The 20,207-nt window shown below is 38.7% G+C and overlaps 1 protein-coding gene across 1 annotated transcript; it reads left to right on the top strand.

The window, feature by feature from the left end:
- Positions 1-8,766: 8,766 nt before the first annotated feature.
- LOC128207663 (uncharacterized) lies at positions 8,767-13,908 on the top strand. The gene is made up of 2 exons (XM_052910719.1): positions 8,767-8,826; positions 9,151-13,908. The coding sequence occupies exon 2, from the start codon at positions 9,715-9,717 to the stop codon at positions 13,894-13,896; it is 4,182 nt and encodes a 1,393-aa protein (XP_052766679.1). The 5' UTR covers positions 8,767-8,826; positions 9,151-9,714; the 3' UTR covers positions 13,897-13,908.
- The last annotated feature ends 6,299 nt before the right edge of the window (positions 13,909-20,207 follow it).

The raw sequence follows: 20,207 nt of genomic DNA, 5'->3' as shown, positions 1-20,207 counted from the left end.
ACGGATCTGGAATTGAAAAGATGAAGGTACTATGACATGAGCTGCAGTTGGAACCGATGTTAGCTACAATAATGAGCGACCAGGGATACTTATTTTATTTTTTTGACATTTCTTAGGTATCCCTGTCACGAGTCTGCCATAGTGAATATATCGTCAAAAGACTCGTTGACGGCCAATTAGGTGGACTAGAACCGATGTATACATATCATTGAGCTGAGACAGTGTTGGAGGCTTTGTGTCTACTGTATGACTAGATAAAATGATATCCTAAGAAAAAGGTACACTAATAATGGAAACTAGAATGAAATTACACTCATGTGTTTTTTTAACATGCCTATCATTTCTATGTTTATGATGAAAATAACCACATTGACCTGCTGCTGTGGTTTCTGGGAAACCGAAGTAGGTATCAGTATCTTCAGAGTCCTTGGCTTCGACGGCCTCCTGCAGCGAGGAGTAGAGGCGGCAGTCGCCTTCCGGGTGCTCGGCGCCCAACCAGCGCGTGTACTCGAACTCCAGCGCGTAATTGATCGAGTCCATGACAGAATAGCCTATCACCCCGATTACCCATCGACCTTTAGGGTCCGCCTCTACGGCTCCCGTGCCGCCAAGATAGTCCTGGATAATTAACCATCAGTTTGTTTATGCGTGTGTTTGATTTCCTCCGTATAAGAATGACTCTTAATAGTTAATATTTACACCTCAACTTTGAACTGCCTTTCGGCAATTGCGTTTATCAATCGATGAACAGAAATTCGGCTCGCAATTTATCGCATAACAATATACATGGAAACTATTGATCTTGTTATTGTTTATATAGTGTCAGCAGGTCCCGTACAATATAAATCAACATTTTAGAACGTGTTAGTTTATTAATAATTTTATATTTTTATTATATTTTAAATGTATTGTTGCCATAAGTGTTTCAATTTTACGTTTTTTAAAAAAGTGATTTCAAGTGGTTGATCTTTTCCCGCGTTATTGTGACGTCATTCAAAAATTGTTTTCGGTTACAGTCGGGTCGTTCTATTTACAGAATCGGTAAAAATAAGATTACTGAAAGGTTTTCTTAAATGAAATTAAGTATTTTTTTAAACAATTATTGAATGAAATTTTGAACTATTGGTGTAAATATAAGTTATGAATTGCGGGGTTGATGTCATTATCGGGGTATGAAAACAATTGGGCTGGTCAAAGTACGCGTGGAGTGCTTCGGACTCCACACACTTTGACCAGCCCAATTGTTTTCATACCCCGATAATGACATCAACCCCGCAATTCATTCCTTAAGTAGTTTATTTTGGAAACTATGTGGCAACTTTTGGTATATTATCGACCTAATCGTATGGAATGATGGTGAATATTCATACAAGCGACTTACCCTGTAACTCGTGATGGGAACACCGAACCTCGTATATACGTGAGCGGTGTTTCCGGTGGAGACGCTCTTGCCCGGAAACACGAGGTTACAGGTCATCGCAGCCGTCCAACTACCATCGGCAGTTGGGATTACGCTTGTTGCCGTGAAGGAATTCGTTGTTGCTAGAAGCTCACCCCCGGCTGTGAATAAATGAAGAGCTAAAGCCTAAACATATACTTTTAAACCGCCATGGAGAAGTAAAAACATGTAATAGCCCGATCTTAGTATATTACTCAATAAAATAATAATAATTATCTCCCAGAGAAAATTTGAATACGATACTACAGACACTTTGATAGTATTTTCTTCAAATGATTTATAGACAAACACAATGTACTTCTAATAGCCCAGTAGTCAACATCAAACATCAACATAATCCCCCATTAAAGGCTCAAGGGAATGGCCTAAAGGACTATGAACTTACAAACATCACATGCACATATACAAACACCACAAGCAGACCACACACGCATCCACATAGCTTTACCGGCAAATAATGAAACCATTTTAGGAAGGGGAAGATGTCTTATCGTTGAGATACCACGTCACTGCCATATTAGGGCAGTGCTAGCACGTGACACATACGTAGAAGAGCGTTAATCTGCGTTGCAGTCGTAAATATCTGTTGACATTTAAAGGATCTTCTATAATAAGCCGGGCCAATGTCATGACCATTGATTCACTTAATGTCACGATACGGGCCACAAAATGGAGAATGTAGTTCCACATAGGAATGGCTATGAGTTGTTCTAAATGTAAAAGTTCTGAATTAAATATAAAATCTGACCGTCTAAAACTTGCATAACTTGCCATAGGAAAGTGTTGACAACGTAAAAATCTGGATTTTCGTGAGAATTGTTTATGTACCTTAGGTTTAAGCAATTTTTTTACATGTGTGTGGCTTTTTTATTGACAAAAGGTTGCCTCGTTACAAATTTTAAAACTGTATTCGTTATACTTGCTGCACTATGCTCGATGTTCTGAACGTTGTGGTGCCAATGAATAGGTTTTGGTGCTCATGAATTGTAATTTAGTAGGAAACGAATTGTGAAAAAACTGGAGCAATCTCATAACATGAAAATCAACAATTAACTGAATTAATATCGTTTTCGATTATTTTTAAGTATGACACAGTTGTATTCTTTTTGGTGTATCTTATATCCTATTACAATATATTTGATGTCATTAAACATTTTCTCTATACCACATTTTTTAAATAAGGCATTTATCGTCGACCAAAATTGGATAATGAAGAACAATTGATAAAAAAAAATGTTGATAATCTTCATATTTAATAATTTAATTTTGAATTGTTTAACTTTGCTGTCAACAATAGATTCATGAACTATATAATACCATGATTTCCACTCGATACTTACTTGTACACGTTTATTCCAGTAACTATGGATATACGGTTTTTCGAAAATTTGCCGGACAAAGAGCTGCTATATATTTCCTTATTTGTCATTTCGTTAATTAGTTTGTTCTCAAACTTTATTAAAAGTTTTGAATTGACATTAGTATTTATTGATTCGTTTGATATCACAGATATTTTCTCGGGTTTGGTTTGTACGCAAGAGAACGGTATTAAATAGTTGTTTTGAAGCAAAAATGCATTGAGTGAGTCGGGAAGCCTAGTAAGAACGTGCATTGTTTTCACGAGATATTTTAAAACAGACATTATTTTGATCTAAAACAAACGTCTTCGTAAACGAGCAATTGCTCTTCATTCGGTGCACAAGGACGTTTCTAAAAAATATCGTTGAAACATATAGAAAACAGTGGTAATACTAACCGAATCGAGGACGTTTATCACTCAAAACAATGAACCGGGAAGCATGGACGCACCTGACATTACTGCCCTTGATCTTGATCGCAGCTATAGTTGTATATAATCTCGTATGCTATGTAGGTCCAAGGAATTAGGTGCAAACAAATTGTCAAAATGGAATCTTAGGGTGTGACAATAATTGATCAATTATCGGTTGCATTCCAACATTTTCTCGCTCGTTTCGTTCGTTCGTTATGTATAATAGAATATTTGATTATACAATGGGAACTAAACTCAGAATAGTAAAACACGAAGACCTTGTATAGAGTCATATAGGGTTAATGTCTAACAGAAACTTAAAGAAATCATATAAATCATGTTTACATTATGGCTTGTTCAAGGCATTGATGTGTACAGTAATTCTTATTTGCACTTATGCATGGACATTATGTTACTATTTTTCTTAATTATTCCTGAAAACTCTTTAAACACATCCTTGAATTATACATTCCTGGGACCCAATTATATCGGACCTACACATTTATGAACGTCACGCTACGCATGTATTATCAATGGATTATTGTAGAAATTTTATATGGCGAAAAATGTATATTATAACCCAGTGGCGGCCATCATGGGCGCCAAAAGAAATGTCTAGGCTACCAAAATATGCAAAAGCATTTTCTATTTAACGCCTTGCCCTGATTCGCTAAAAGGTGTACTCTTACTCCCAAATAAAGACCCCATTTGGCTGCCGTGTTATAATAATAAAGATGCACTCTTACTCCCAAATAAAGACCCCATTTGGCTGCCGTGTTATAATAATAAGCGTAAAACTTACCTATTCGTAGAAGAGTTGCTGTAGCAAGAATCACAAGCGACATGTTTCTAGTATCCTTAGTAAGTTCGATAATGATGATGGCCTAAGTGAACATCTCAACTGTCGTCGGTAAACATAATGATTGATTAAAGGTCTTTGAATTATATCTAGGTTTAGGAAATAACTTACGCAAAGCTGTCCGTCACATTGATTGGTTAGAGTGACATTACTTAATTGTCGCAATATTATCAAAAGCCTAAAGGACAAACATTAACTATCCCATCAAAGTATTTAAAAATCCTTGGACTTGCGCAAACATTTCTTAGAATTCCAGTCAGTCCATAGTGCCAGTGTCCGGCGAGCCTTTGTTGTCAGTATTAACTTCATTGATCATCGGCTGCAATCAGCAGACTATGTGGGTGTCCAGCCAGAAAGACAACATAACAAAGCATATATTTATTGCATTGTTAGTCGTCCAGCCCAATATACAAATAACAAAGCATTGTTAATGCCATTTATGATGAAGCTGTCATTGTATATTGATATAATGAACATGCAGAACATTTCTTCAAAATAAATGGTAGTACTATACTGTTAATTTTATAATGCGACATAAGTTCAAAGTATATGTGTTCATATATTAAGATTAAGAGTTTTCGAGGTAATCTTTTCTCCTCGTTAATACCTTAACAATAAACTCTGAAGTGTCAATACATGTCTTGTTAGTATATGCTGTCATCAGTTTATTAAAAAAACGCAGCACAAATCCTATGTATATATTATCTGCATATATAGTTCATTGACATAGTCGGACTTAAATTTGTCATACAAAAAAGTACATTTAATATTCTACAGTTTAGAAGTGTTGTTTAAACAAAACACATAATCTAAGCTCTCTATCAATACCAACATACCTTCCTTCCCCCATTCAACAAGCCATGGCATAAGCAACGAACGTTTGAAAAGGCCCTTTCCAGCCAACAAGGCTATATTGATAAGTACTTTAAGGATTAAATTAGTTGTTTATAGAGAACAACATTTGAAGAGTTCATGTTTTTCCAACATCGTCACGAGTTCGTAACATTATAATTATAATCTGTACGACTACAACCTAGTCAGTTTAGTCCAATCTTTAAGACAACGTGTCGTGTTACATCCACTCATCCAATATGTACGAGTTCAATAGCTTCATATTAAATACATAATTTCCCATATGTCGAAAGAGTAAAATAAAGTGGATGTACATGTATATCCGCTGCCACGTTTGTCGTACATTAAAGGGACTGTACACCAGATTGGCACCCAAAAATGTTTTTTCTGTAACGAATCTCAGGACAATTATCTACTAGAATGTGTTACACTTTGATATCATAATTGTAAAAGAAAGGACCAAAATGTAAAAAACATTTTTTGTCGTAGACCGGGTTCGAACCTGTGTCGCTAAAATTGCAGACTGAGCTACAACGGCTGAGGTATACACCTACCTCGGTGATATCACGTGATAACACCGACTAGCCAATCACGCATAAGGAATAAATTCTACCTGGTAGACATACCGAGTAATCTTTTTTAATGGAAAAATACGAAACAACTGCTAAACTTAAATAAATTGTAAACTATGTGGTACTTCAGTTAATAAGTTTCAATGGATTGTACACATCGATGCCAAGTTTATGTCAGTTTTCGACAATTATCTTTTTTTCCGCTATTTTATCATACGGAGTACAGCCCCTTTAATACGTTTATTTACAAGGGCTGCAACTCTTTCAAACATTTTACTCTTGTTAATATAGTCGATGTGTTCAAAGTGTGGACGGTGGGCTGTCACACTGGCCTTGTGGTCTCGGACAACGACGGACTAACAAACAATATTTTATTGCATTACATGTATAAATTATTGCATTAAAAACATATAAGCGTTATTTTGGGGCATTTTAACGGGAATTTGTTGCCAATACATATTTCTCCTCATGTCGAAAGAGTAACATAAAAGGGATGAAGTATCAAACAGTTTAAAGGCGTATGAAAGCCTGAAATGTCTGAATTAAAATAGATTATAAGTATCTATCATGTGTTACCGGTACGGATAGAAAAATCCGACCCGAGGGCACGTGCGTAAGCCGGTAACGAGGCTTGCCGAGTTACCGGCCAAGCAGCGTGCCCCAGGGTCGGATTTTCTATCCGTACCGGAAACACATGATTGATATTTTTTCTTGCATATCTTAATTTATCAATTTGTGGAAAAAATGACGTTGAAAACGAACTTTTGTACAATTACACCAAAAAGCGCGTGGGACGTTGTTTTCTGACGTCATAGGGCGCAGTAATTTTAAATAACTAAAACTAGCGGTTTTTTACGATTTTTTATTTTCAATTTTAATTAAAAGTCTTGCAAACATATATATTTGACTGCGCTTAATTGAAATGGCATAATATACTATTCATAAATCATACAATAAAAGAAATAAGAAGTGGCGCGTTGTTGCGCGTGACTCATCTTACATGGGGTATGTAAGATGGGGTTTTCCAGCACTGGTCACATGACCGGAAACACACGTCCGGTATGCAAGAATGACAACTGCTTTTGATTTGTCAATGTTCAGAGGACACACGAAGCCGCATTGCTTTAACCCCAACGATATCAAGCCTTTTTGTAATGTTGTTATTCACCCACAAAACAGGTAGGATATATATAGTTTAAAACAAATAAAAGCCATTATTGAACAACTGTAAGTCAAAACAATTGAAAAAATTTGGCAATTTATCTTAATATGTGACATTTTAACACTACCTACGTGCGTTTTCATGGACACAATTTGTATTGAAGTGTTCTCGGAAACTATGCAGACATGAATGGTGACCAATACACCGATCGAAAGACAAAACAATGCATTCTTTTTTGCGCTATGTCATTTGAACGAACTCTCGCGTATAACACAAATATCGATAAGAAACTTACCTTGATTGACGATCAATCGAGCCAAAATACTACTGGCGTTTGCATTTGTGGTCACGTGACTTTTTTTGCTCATCCCCGGTATTGGAGCAATGTAAAGTTCATACATAATATTTAATACTGCAGGTGTTTCAGTGAAATTTGCTAAAGTGTGCTTTTTTCTGTTTAGGCGAGGCAGTGCTTAGCAGTGAGGAGCCAATTGCTGATCAAACACAGGCAATATGTGGCAATGGTGTTGCAAATAGGAAAACTCTTGCAGTCAGGAATACACTTCAAATAAACAACAGCAAAAAATGACACTAAAACTGAAAGTTTGTAATAATATTGACTTTATGTGGCATTATTTTATTATGTGAAGTGAACAAAATACTTATATCATGATTACATTAATTTAAATCTGAAACTGGTAGGAGAGAAAATTGAACTGTAAAGCCAAACATATGTGTATGACAAAGTGAGCATATGAACATATCAATATTTATTATCATATAATTGCAGACATTGTGTTGCATAGAAAACAAAATATACTTAAGCATTTAAATGGCATTCATATGTGTCTATATGAACATGTCTTTTCTGTTTGTTGATATTTTGATCTTTGGGTTTTGGGTTTCGCCACCAACACTATGAAAAATACATGTATTGTAAAAAGTGAATAACTTGTCTGGATCCCTTTTTTCCAACCACCCGTCTGACATTTTTTTCAAACAAATCCGTTAAAGTGACACTCTTATTCAAAATCAATACATACACATGTAAAACAAACATAAATTTTGACTGATAAACCTCTAACTTCTTACTAAATAATGCATTTATGGAAAATATTAATTACTGATAACAAGTTTATAACCGTGAATTTAATAGCTGAAAACGCAAAAATATTAAATGATTGGTGAATGCTAAAAGATTTACTGTGATTTACTACTGTCACATAAGGTAGAAATACGATGTTTTCTGCCTTTCATCAAAGTAAACACAGTATCCGACATGTATTGATCCTTTTTGGTAAATCAGAACAATTGTATTAAATATCGTTACTCTTATTTGGGAGTAATAGCGCATCTTTAACAAATTAATAAAAATGGCCTAATACATTTCTTTACGAGCAAATACTAAATAACAGAAGATACTTCTAATTTCTAATCGTTAGCAATACTTATTTAAAACGTAAGTATTAGTTTTGATTTTTTCTTGTGTTTATGCGGGCTTCATGGAATTTGCTCGCTTCCCCTACTGCGTTCATACAGCATAAACGCAAGAAAAATTGCGATTAATCATTATTTGCTAGTATTTTATCAGAGCCTCGAAAAAACGTTTTTGAGACTATGAAATATTAAAAAGTAGAAAGGGATAGACACGTTCAATCACAATTCGAATTTTAGCACCTTTAAAGGCGGGGCGAGGCGTGTGTGTGTGTGTGTGGGGGGGGGGGGGGGGGTACAGTGTATAGCTCAATCAATTTTCACACAGTTAGTGCACAGTTACGGCCATGACTATGTTAAAAAATATTCTTTGATAAACACGGCACATACCCGTAGTGCATGCATGCTAACCAGTATATGACGTTGTGAACCTGTGGTATAGCGCGTGACTGCCCCTATAGTAGCCATCAAATTATGACCATTGACTTTAATAACTAAACATTGCTCATAAAGTATGGAATCTTGCGTCATGTCTATCTCGATATGTATATCAGGCTGTTTTGAACCCCTCTCGATCTTCACAGTTTATAGAAGAAAACTAATAGTGCTTTGTAACCTTTGAAAATGGTATGAATTTATTCACTCAACTTGTACTTACTTTAATGGGAGAAATTTTCCCGTAATCTCAATTTTAGTCAATTCATGCCCCCTCACAGTGTAAGTTTCTATATTTTATTGATTGTATGTCTTACTTGCATGATTTTTCACTTCTGTGATTAATGGTTAAGGCTGTATGAGGAGTTCCGCTCTAAAATTTTGTATAAACTTTCGTACCTATGTTACTTCGTACCAATTTAATTTCACCTCTTGTAAAGTGTACTGTACAATTAGTCCAAACACCAATTAGCATTCAAATATCATTGTTAATTTCTTAATCTAAAAGCTTTAGGCATTGTTGTAAACGTGTTTGTATATGTAATTCATTGAATGTGTGTCATTTCTGTCATTTTCTTTAACAATGTCTGTTTGTATATTTTTCAGTCTTTTACCGTTTGATTCATCAATAAAGGGTTACACTATCTGCACTCTTGAGTAATACGTGCCCCCGGTACCGCTATAAAATAGAGCTTGCAGAATAGTAAAAGAACTGGGCAACGGACGCCGATGATAGATGACAGCCTGTCATCGAACCTCTTTCACACGGATCATCAGAAGAACGTGTCGACATCATACGAATAAACTGACTCCATGTTCCATACAGACTTATGTCCCGAGTTAAGAAGTTAACATACAAAGCAATGGAGATCTACAATAAAACTGTTAGTGCCTTTAATAACAAACTTCAGCCTCTGTGTGATCAAATGATTCAATTCACCAAGTATAATATTTCAAGTTACAATCGCAGTGAGCTACACACTCTCAGAGGGAATATAGAACAAACATTTAGTCAACTCAAAACCATTGATAAAGAATTTCAAGACTACTTGAGAAGAACTAACACTGAACAAAGCAATCTCGAGTTATCAAACTTGGAAAAAAACTGTCTATGAAGTGTATAATCAAGTTGATCGTTTCTTGTGCCAGATAAACACTAAGTTGGACACTATGAGTGAAACTTCATCTATCAAAAGTGGTTCGTCGAGCAGATCAAGTGTCGTTTCACGTAAACTGGCAAAGGCTGAGGCCGCAAAGGCAAAGGTCGTCTATGCTCAACGCCAAGCTGAGCTCATGAAACAAGAAGCTCTTATTAAAGCAGAACTTTTTGTGCTAAAAGAAGAAAAAGAGGTAGCGGCCGCCGTCGCTGAAGCGGAAGTGTTAGAGAGAGAAGCTTCAGGAACGCACTCAGTAACATTACAACAGCTCCCGTTTAAGGCGACTGATAAAACTGATCGTGTTTTACAGTTTGTCGAACAAAGTTCACGGATGCAGCCAGATAATGAGCTTCCGCGACGTACGGAACCACAGTTTGAACCGCCATTGTTTCAGCCTGGTCAGCCCACTTCGTCGTTTTATCAACCTTTACCACCATTTAACACTCAACCATCTGTCCATACAGATAAATGCGACCATGGTCAATTGCGCAAATTCTTGTTGAAAAAAGACCTTTTGTTAAGCCGCTTATACAAATATGACGATCGACCAGAAACATTTCCAATATGGAAACAGAGCTTTCAGACAGTTCTTACAGAACTGGATGTAACACCGGTGGAAGAGTTAGATCTGTTGTTAAAATGGCTCGGAACGGAATCCAGACAGTACGCAGTCACCATTCGCGCGGCTAACATTCACGACCTCCCTCAAGGGGTAAAGAGAATATGGGAAATGTTAGAAGAGCGTTATGGCACTCCGGAGCAGATTGAAAGCGCTGTGTCTAAGAAATTATTACAATTCCCAAATCTGACGAACAAAGATAACAAGAAACTGTATGAACTTGCCGATATAGCAGCAGAAATTGAGTCCCTGAAAGAGAATCCTAGATACTCGGCTTTACTGGCAGTATACGATTCATCGTCGGGAGTGAATAAGATCGTTATGAAGTTGCCACATAGTTTGAGAGAGAAGTGGGTTACTCGCGCCGCGAAGTATAAAGCCCAACACGAAGCCGTGTTCCCTCCATTCAAAGAGCTTGTGAAGTTCCTCAATGAAATAGCCCGTATCAAGAATGACCCTGGTTTAATGTTCGATCATATTGAAGCAACGCATAAAACGTTGCAACAGAAAGTATTTTCGAGAAAAATAGAGGTCAACGATCGTGTGCAGTCAACGCATGGACCGATTGAAGAACGCCCTCAAGAAAAGTGTCCAATACACAAGACTAGACATAGTTTGAGAGTATGTAATGCTTTCAAAGCAATGAACCAAGAGAATAAGAAACAGTTATTAAAAGAGAACAAGTTATGTTTCAGATGCCTGTCTCCTTCCCATATGTACAAAAACTGTAACACAAACGTGAAATGTGAAGAATGTGGAAGCGATAGGCACTGTACGGTGATGCACTTCACTTACAAGCCTAGAGAAAGTCATGGCGGGGAGGAAACTAAGAAACATGTAGTTGCAAGCAAGTGCACTAGTGTCTGCGGGAATGCAGAATTCAAGGGGAAGTCATGCGCGAAATTGGTTCTCGTTAACGTTTATAAAAAGAATCGGCCTCAAAATCAAATTAAAGTTTATGCCATGATCGATGACCAGAGCAACAGGTCTCTAGCAGGACCAGAGCTGTTCGATTTGCTAGACCTAAATGCAACGATGACTGAATATACCCTTGGATCTTGTTCCGGCCAAACAGTCGTTAATGCACGAATAGCAGTGGGATGTGTGGTAGCAAGCCTTGACAATCTCACGATGTTCGAGTTTCCCAGCTTATTAGAATGTCAAAACATACCAAACGTGAGGAGCGAAATCCCAACCCCCGAAGTGGCTATGTCCCATTCTCATCTCCGAGACGTTACAATTTCGCCTCTGGACAACAACGCGAAAATTAGTATATTGATTGGTAGGGATCTGTTAGAAGCCCACCATGTACTTGACCAGAAGATTGGCCCACGCGGTGCCCCATATGCGCAGAAGTTACCTCTCGGATGGGTTATTGTTGGCGAAGCATGTTTAGGCAACATCCATAGAAGTGATTATGTGAATGTGAAGAAAACATATCTGTTTAGTGATGGCAGAGAATCTGTTCTTACGCCATGCCATAATGGTTTACACGTTTACCAATGTCCAGGCAAGTGTTCGCAGGCAGTACGCGAAGATGCCATTTTTAAGAGAACTCGGGATGATAACAAGCCAGGCCTTTCGAATGATGATAGGGAGTTTATGGCCATAATGGGAACAGAATTCAAGAAGGGAACCTCTGGTAAATGGTTTGCGCCTTTACCATTCAGAAAAGACAGACCAAGGCTTTCAAACAACCGCATTGCTGCAGAACGGCGGGCGAAGACGTTGGACTACAACTTGAGAAAAGACGAGAACAAAAGAAAAATGTTCACCAATTTCATGGAAAAGGTCTTTGAAAACGGCCACGCTGAACTGGCTCCAACTTTACTGCCTGGCCAAGAGTGTTGGTACTTACCTGTTTTTGGCGTAACGCATCCACAGAAGCCAGACCAAATAAGGTGCGTTTTCGACTCATCGGCAAAACATTGCGGAATTTCGCTCAACGATGTGCTGCTCACTGGTCCAGATTTCACTAACAGTCTTCTTGGTGTGCTTCTACGGTTTCGCAAAGAACCAGTTGCGATTACCGCCGATATTCAACAAATGTTTTACTGTTTCAACGTCAGAGAGGACCACAGGGATTATCTACGATTTCTCTGGTACGAAGACAACGATCCTAAGAAGGCTCTAACTGAATACAGGATGTGCGTACAAGTGTTCGGGAACAGCCCGTCCCCGGCTATCGCCACGTATGGGCTGAGAAAATCGGTGGAGTACAGTGACAGCGACGTTGTGTCATTCGTTACCAACAACTTCTATGTGGATGATGCCCTGACCTCGTTACAAAACCCAGCCGACGCTGTGAGTTTGCTTAAACGTACACAAAACGACCTACAGGCACATGGGCTATATCTGCACAAAATAGCTTCAAATTGTGATGAGGTTATGCTCGCTTTTCCGTCAGATGATTTAGCAAAGGGTCTCCTAGGAATCGACATAAAGAACGAAACTTTGCCTGTGCAAAGAAGTCTTGGTTTGCAGTGGGACCTGAACGATGATACATTCATATTTACAGTCTCGCCAGAAGAAACACGTTTCACCAGAAGGGGTGTATTGTCTTTGATCAATAGTATCTTTGATCCTGTTGGATTTCTAGCACCGGTGACTATCCAAGGGAGATTAATCATGAAAGACCTGACCTCCAGTACACGAGGGTGGGATGAACCATTACCTGATACAATGTCGACGACATGGAAATCTTGGGTGAACACTCTACCTGATCTGAAGGCAGTTCGTATATGTCGTACATACTCTGAGAAAGGCTTTACACAACATCCGAGTAGTGTCCACATCTTCTCAGATGCTTCAGAACAAGCAATTGCTGCGGTGGCTTATTTACTCACTTTTGAATCCGACACCCCACAAATTGGGTTCCTATTGGGCAAGTCTAAGGTTGCACCCATTGCCGGACACACCATCCCCAGGTTGGAACTATGCGCTGCAGTCATGGCCGTAGAAATAGCACAAACTGTAGCAGAACACTTGGGAATTTCTATTGAGACATTTACATTTCACACAGACAGTAGGGTTGTCCTAGGGTACATCAACAACAACACGCGCAGATTTCATACTTATGTCAGCAATCGTGTAGAGCAAATACGGCGTTCAACCAAACCAGCACAGTGGCGATACGTTTGTACCAAACTGAACCCATCTGACTGCGCTACCCGTGGTCTTGCAGCATCAGACCTTATGAATAGTGCGTGGCTCCAAGGACCCACACATTTGACCAGTGAGAACAGTGTTGACAGCGAAACGTATCATCTTGTCGAACCAGAACACGACAAAGAGTTGAGAGTCGATGTCAATGCCTCTAAGTCAGCAATTAAAAGCCGTCTTGGTTCTGAACGCTTTTCGCGTTTCTCTGAGTGGAGGCGCCTAGTGCAAGCTATCGCATACCTTCAACACTTTGTGGAAAAGGACCAAGCAAAATCTCAACGGAAAGAGGTACCATCGTACCAAAAGGCCGAAAAGTTCATCATCAAAGTAGTCCAAGCCGAGAGCTATTTGAAGGAACTAGACTGCCTCAAGTTAGGAAAGCCAGTTTCCAAGCAAGTCACATACTGCAACTAGACCCGTATCTAGACGAAGACGGTTTGTTGAGAGTAGGAGGTCGCTTGAGTCGGAGTAGTCTTTCTACTTGTGAGAAAAACCCAATAATCATACCAGGTGATCATCACATTTCAGTCTTACTAATACGCCATTATCACGAGAGCGTGCAACACCAGGGAAGACATTTCACTGCAGGTGCTGTCAGGAAGGCCGGATTCTGGATCACTGGGGGTAGTGGGCGAGTTTCATCGTTCATATTCAAGTGCGTCAAGTGCCGCAAGCTTCGGGGCAATCTGCAAACACAGAAGATGACTGAACTACCTTCCTGCAGACTCAGTGAAGCTCCACCATTTACTTACGTAGGTGTAGATACATTTGGCCCATGGCAGGTTTCTACCAGACGCACTAGAGGAGGACAGGCAAGCAGTAAGCGATGGGCAGTGCTTTTCACTTGTATGACTGTTCGTGCGATTCACATCGAAGTGGTCGAAGAGCTTTCGTCATCTGCATTCATCAACGCTTTGCGTCGTTTCGTTTCCATTCGTGGCAAGGTCAAGGAGTTCTACTCCGATAGAGGTACAAATTTCGTAGGGGCTGTCGACGAACTCAATATGAAGGCAATACAAGTAGAACAAGGAGATGTGAAAAGGTTCTTGTATGATAATGGTGTTGTATGGAAATTTAACACACCCCACAGCTCCCACATGGGCGGTGCCTGGGAGCGCATGATTGGTGTTGTTCGTCGCATATTGGATTCGATGCTAAGTGACGTCAAGAATCTGACTCATGACGTCATTGTGACCCTAATGGCGGAAGCTTGTGCCATTGTTAATTCACGCCCATTGGTACCTGTCTCTAATGACTCTGACGTACCCGAAGTGTTATCTCCGTCTACGATACTTACCTCAAAGACCGGCACAGATGAACAACCCCTGGGTCAGATGGATGTCAAGGACATGCTACGTAGTCAGTGGAAACGAGTCAAACATCTTGCAGATACTTTCTGGTGTCGTTGGCGGAAGGAGTATTTACAGACGTTACAGCCAAGGAGGAAGTGGAACCACGATGAAGATAATATTCGTGTTGGTGACATTGTTTTGCTGAGAGACAAATCGGTCAGTCGTATTTTCTGGCCTATCGCTCGTGTTAACAAAGTGTTCCCTAGTTCAGATGAGAAAGTTCGTAAAGTAGAAGTATTGGTCTACAAAGATGACAAACTAGTGAGCTATGTTCGACCAATTGTTGAGATGGTATTACTTGTTAATGCCGAGTGATTAAGTTCAACTTGAATTAACACTGCCATTTATGTGACTTTTCAAATAGATATGGATTTTATGTGTTGTATTTTGATTAAGGTTCATATTTGACATCCTAAAAGTATTTTCCTATACTGAATCAATGTAAATAAGATTTCAGTGTGTTTTTTAATTGCAAATGCGTACAGTGGTTTACATACTTTATACTAAATCCAGATTGTTAGGAATCACCTTGTACACATAAGACTAAGTACACCTTAGGTCAGGTTTTATGTACTTGTATATGAGGTTGATTATCATTTTTTAGCATTAAGTAACTTGTCAGTTTTATGTCAAACTCTATGTAACTGTAAGTTTATGCTCATTATACAGTATTACACTTTAAGTCTCTAGTCGATGTGTGTGTGTTACAAAAGAGTTGTGTTTGTTTGATTTAAGTTGTACCCTCATATATTATTAATGGGTGATATTAGTTAAATATCAGTGTTCTGAACCCCTCTCGATCTTCACAGTTTATAGAAGAAAACTAATAGTGCTGTGTAACCTTTGAAAATGGTATGAATTTATTCACTCAACTTGTACTTACTTTAATGGGAGAAATTTTCCCGCAATCTCAATTTTAGTCAATTCATGCCCCCTCACAGTGTAAGTTTCTATATTTTATTGATTGTATGTCTTACTTGCATGATTTTTCACTTCTGTGATTAATGGTTAAGGCTGTATGAGGAGTTCCGCTCTAAAATTTTGTATAAACTTTCGTACCTATGTTACTTCGTACCAATTTAATTTCACTTCTTGTAAAGTGTACTGTACAATTAGTCCAAACACCAATTAGCATTCAAATATCATTGTTAATTTCTTAATCTAAAAGCTTTAGGCATTGTTGTAAACGTGTTTGTATATGTAATTCATTGAATGTGTGTCATTTCTGTCATTTTCTTTAACAATGTCTGTTTGTATATTTTTCAGTCTTTTACCGTTTGATTCATCAATAAAGGGTTACACTATCTGCACTCTTGAGTAATACGTGCCCCCGGTACCGCTATAAAATAGAGCTGGCAGAATACAGGCAGTCATTGAACTTAAGAGAAATGTTAACCGGCATGTGAAGTTATGCATAAACCAGTATTGATGACAGGATGAAAAACTGGTCGTGTAACGGGTTTTAAAAGTAGTAGTAGTAAAAGTAATGTCCGGAATACACGGTTAGTCACGAAGTCTTAGTCGACTATGAAGCAATGCTGTTATAACTATTAGTTGTCCAACGCTCACTTCGGAAGTATCCAAGTAAAACAGCATACAAGTTTTAAGTGTTTTATTTGATTGTGATAATAATGAATAACAGTGGTAACAATTCCTTTTCACTACTTTAAAATGTTCATATATTTTGTAATTTTGATAGGAAATCCTAACAGAGGTGTGTCAAAACCAGAATAATGTTTTATCAGTATCTTTTGGTCAGTATCTACCACGTGACTGTCACAAGGCTATTAATAAGTTAATATTACATAACTTTTTTCCATGCTGGACCGCCGCATTTAGAAATAAGACGTTTTAACAACAAAATGCGCTTAGGGCGATATGCATAAAAGATAAATATCTAAAGCATGTACTTGTAACGTGGTGGATACGTAACGAACAAAAGAACATTGTAAAATTAATATGCAATGTACATTTGAATATTGCAAAATATATATGTAGTATTATAAAATAAAATTCAGTGACTAAAATGCTACAAGTAAATTATTGCAAATAATTGGCGTTGTAGCATATCTCCACCGTCCGGATAAGATCACGTCCTCGTGATCATAAACTGAAAACAACATGATAATAAGTGATATATGCAGTTGTAATCAAAACAAATGTTTATCATAAGTATAAAATTTAAATGTGTTAACCGAATTCGAACAAGCTAAAATTATTCGTAAAATCTGTTAGTTAAAATAATGATAAATACAGTGCATGAATTATATTATAAAATCATAGTTGTATTACTTCGAAGAAATTTACTTTAATACACACATAAATGAGGTTAGTGTTAATAGTTGTAATGATTGTTGTAGTGTCCGTATGTGTTATATGCATCAGGCGGATGGTTATTCGGACCGCAAGGATGGAATTGCTCAAAATGTTGATTTTGCTGTATCTGGTGCTCCTGTTTTAAGTTGAGGTCCCTGAGAGATGACTGTAGCCTTGAATTATCATTTGCTAGTAATGTGTTGCACGATGTTAATGTTTTGATTTCAGCGTGAAGAGTGTCATTATCCTGAGTTATTGCCGTCATTTCTCTATTTAATTCATTAACACGAAAGAGGGCAAGTTCCTTGAATGACGAAAGGGACCTAACCTCTTCCTGCAACTGTTCAGCGTGCTCCTTCCATTCGTTGTAATGACCAAATAGTTCCGCGCTTTTTTGTTCATGTGTAGTTATGTCTGTGTCTGAAAGTTGCACGTGGTTTACGTCAGTGTTTGTCTGTGAGGTGTCTGTTTGACATTCCTTGTCTTCTGATTGCATAGCAACTACTGCAATTTTCAAATCAACTGAGTTGTTTGTTTGATAATATTGAAAACAATGATTTTCTATCGAAGCAAATGGCATACTTTCAGCTGTCTTCTTCCTCAGAAATGCCGTCATGCGACGTCTGTCGCGAGCAACTTTCTTAGCCCGGAGTAACGAATAAGAAAAAGTCCTTTTTTGATGAAAAATCGTTTGATGCTGATGATGGGCTTCAAACACAATATTACTATCCCATATATGTCCGGGCAGAAAAGCTTTAGGATGGCGGCTGAAGAGACGATCTCGCTGAAGGTAGCCACTGTAGGGTTTTCGCTTGTGTGGATTTCCATAGCGGGGTCGGAGGTCCATCCGCTGGTGGGGGTACTCTGGGTAGATCATCTCGCTTAGCTTTGTGAAGGTAGGATATCAGGGCAGTTTAAAATATATAAGCTACCCGTTGGATTCTCGACCAACTGATGACAGGATGAAAAACTGGTCGTGTAACGGGTTTTAAAAGTAGTAGTAGTAAAAGTAATGTCCGGAATACACGGTTAGTCACGAAGTCTTAGTCGACTATGAAGCAATGTTGTTATAACTATTAGTTGTCCAACGCTCACTTCGGAAGTATCCAAGTAAAACAGCATACAAGTTTTAAGTGTTTTATTTGATTGTGATAATAATGAATAACAGTGGTAACAATTCCTTTTCACTACTTTAAAATGTTCATATATTTTGTAATTTTGATAGGAAATCCTAACAGAGGTGTAACCTCGACGCTTGTCAAAACCAGAATAATGTTTTATCAGTATCTTTTGGTCAGTATCTACCACGTGACTGTCACAAGGCTATTAATAAGTTAATATTACATAACTTTTTTTCCATGCTGGACCGCCGCATTTAGAAATAAGACGTTTTAACAACAAAATGCGCTTAGGGCGATATGCATGAAAGATAAATATCTAAAGCATGTACTTGTAACGTGGTGGATACGTAACGAACAAAAGAACATTGTAAAATTAATATGCAATGTACATTTGAATACTGCAAAATATATATGTAGTATTATAAAATAAAATTCAGTGACTAAAATGCTACAAGTAAATTATTGCAAATAATTGGCGTTGTAGCAGTATTTCACAAGAAGTTGTGCATTATCCAGTATGTGCAGTTATGCATCTGGATTTTTGCCGAGTTATGACCCTTTCATTAATTAAATAAGACTTATAGAGCATTGAATTTAGTTTTACACTTAAAACAAAAGTCATTAGAGTCAAAAACCGTCGTAAAGATGTTACTGTAGGCTGAACGTGAAGTTGTGCATTTGGATTTAAGTTCAAACTATTTTTTTACCAAAAAAGTAAAAGAAATAATACATGTTAATAATATATATTTGAAGTTGTAGAGGCGCACGCCATGGAGACACGTGGATGCGCTCTTCCTCCAGAGCACAATGCCGTCCACGTCACGGCCGCGCGCCTCCAGGTACTCGCGCATCCAAGAACCTGAAACATGCCGATATAATTAATGCAGAAATCGAACTGCAAGTTGTAAACATATTTCATTTATGTATGGAATTGTCTCCTCATTTTAAACGTGGTAATAATGGAATACACTTATGGTATATATTGAAGATAACACTGCGAACAGCCATAACACATGTTGAAATTACCGGTGTTTGTCGATCTGTGAAAGGAGACGAGGACGAGAGGCAGGGTGGTAGTGGTGGACACCGCGCCGCCAGGGGAACGGGTGGACTCCATGCCGCTAGTGATTGCGATGGGCTCTGTGCCACCGGTTGTGGTGAACTCCGTGCCGCCAGTGATAGTGGCGGACTCTGGACCACTAGTCGTGGTGAACTCCGGGCCGCCAGTGGAAGTCGTGGACTCCGGGTCGTCAGTGGTGGTGGTGGACTCCGGACCGTCAGTGGTGGTGATGGACTCCGGACCGACAGTGGTGGTGGTGGACTCCGGACCGTCAGTGGTGGTGGTGGATTCCGGACCGACAGTGGTGGTGGTGGACTCCGGACCGTCAGTGGTGGTGGTGGACTCCGGAACGACAGTGGTGGTGGTGGAATCCGGGCCGTCAGTGATGGCGTCAGACTGGACAGACGTCGTGAGTGCTGGTTGAACGGCAGGCAGAGGTAGGAGGGACAGACGTTGGCGAAACAGTTGTCGACGTAGACCCGACGAAACCTGGTGTAAGGGATACCGGAGAGACTTGATACAGCGTTTCAACCATGGACCGGGCATCAGCCTCGCGAGCATACAACAGGCAGTCGCCGTCGCTTTCCATCTGTGAGGGCGCCTCAGTCGTTGCGACGTTGAAAACAAAGTCGGAGGTGTCCGCGGAAGCATAATGCATTTGTGTCACAGTAAATTCTCCAGTCAGACCCTGTACTAGAATTGTGTTTGGCTGGTAATCCTGAGCACAGTCGGACAAACAATTATGAAACGCGTCAATGGAATAGTGTTACCCTTCAGAACAATTAATTAAAGATCTGAGTCGTGGTTTGAAAATGATGGCCTTTATTTTCGTTATTTAAACTTATTATACTTTGTATATGCGTCCAGTTTTTAATT

This window comes from Mya arenaria, chromosome 11 (assembly GCF_026914265.1).
Source record: "Mya arenaria isolate MELC-2E11 chromosome 11, ASM2691426v1".
NCBI lineage: Eukaryota > Metazoa > Mollusca > Bivalvia > Myida > Myidae > Mya > Mya arenaria.
This window is presented reverse-complemented; position numbering and strand designations above follow the sequence as displayed.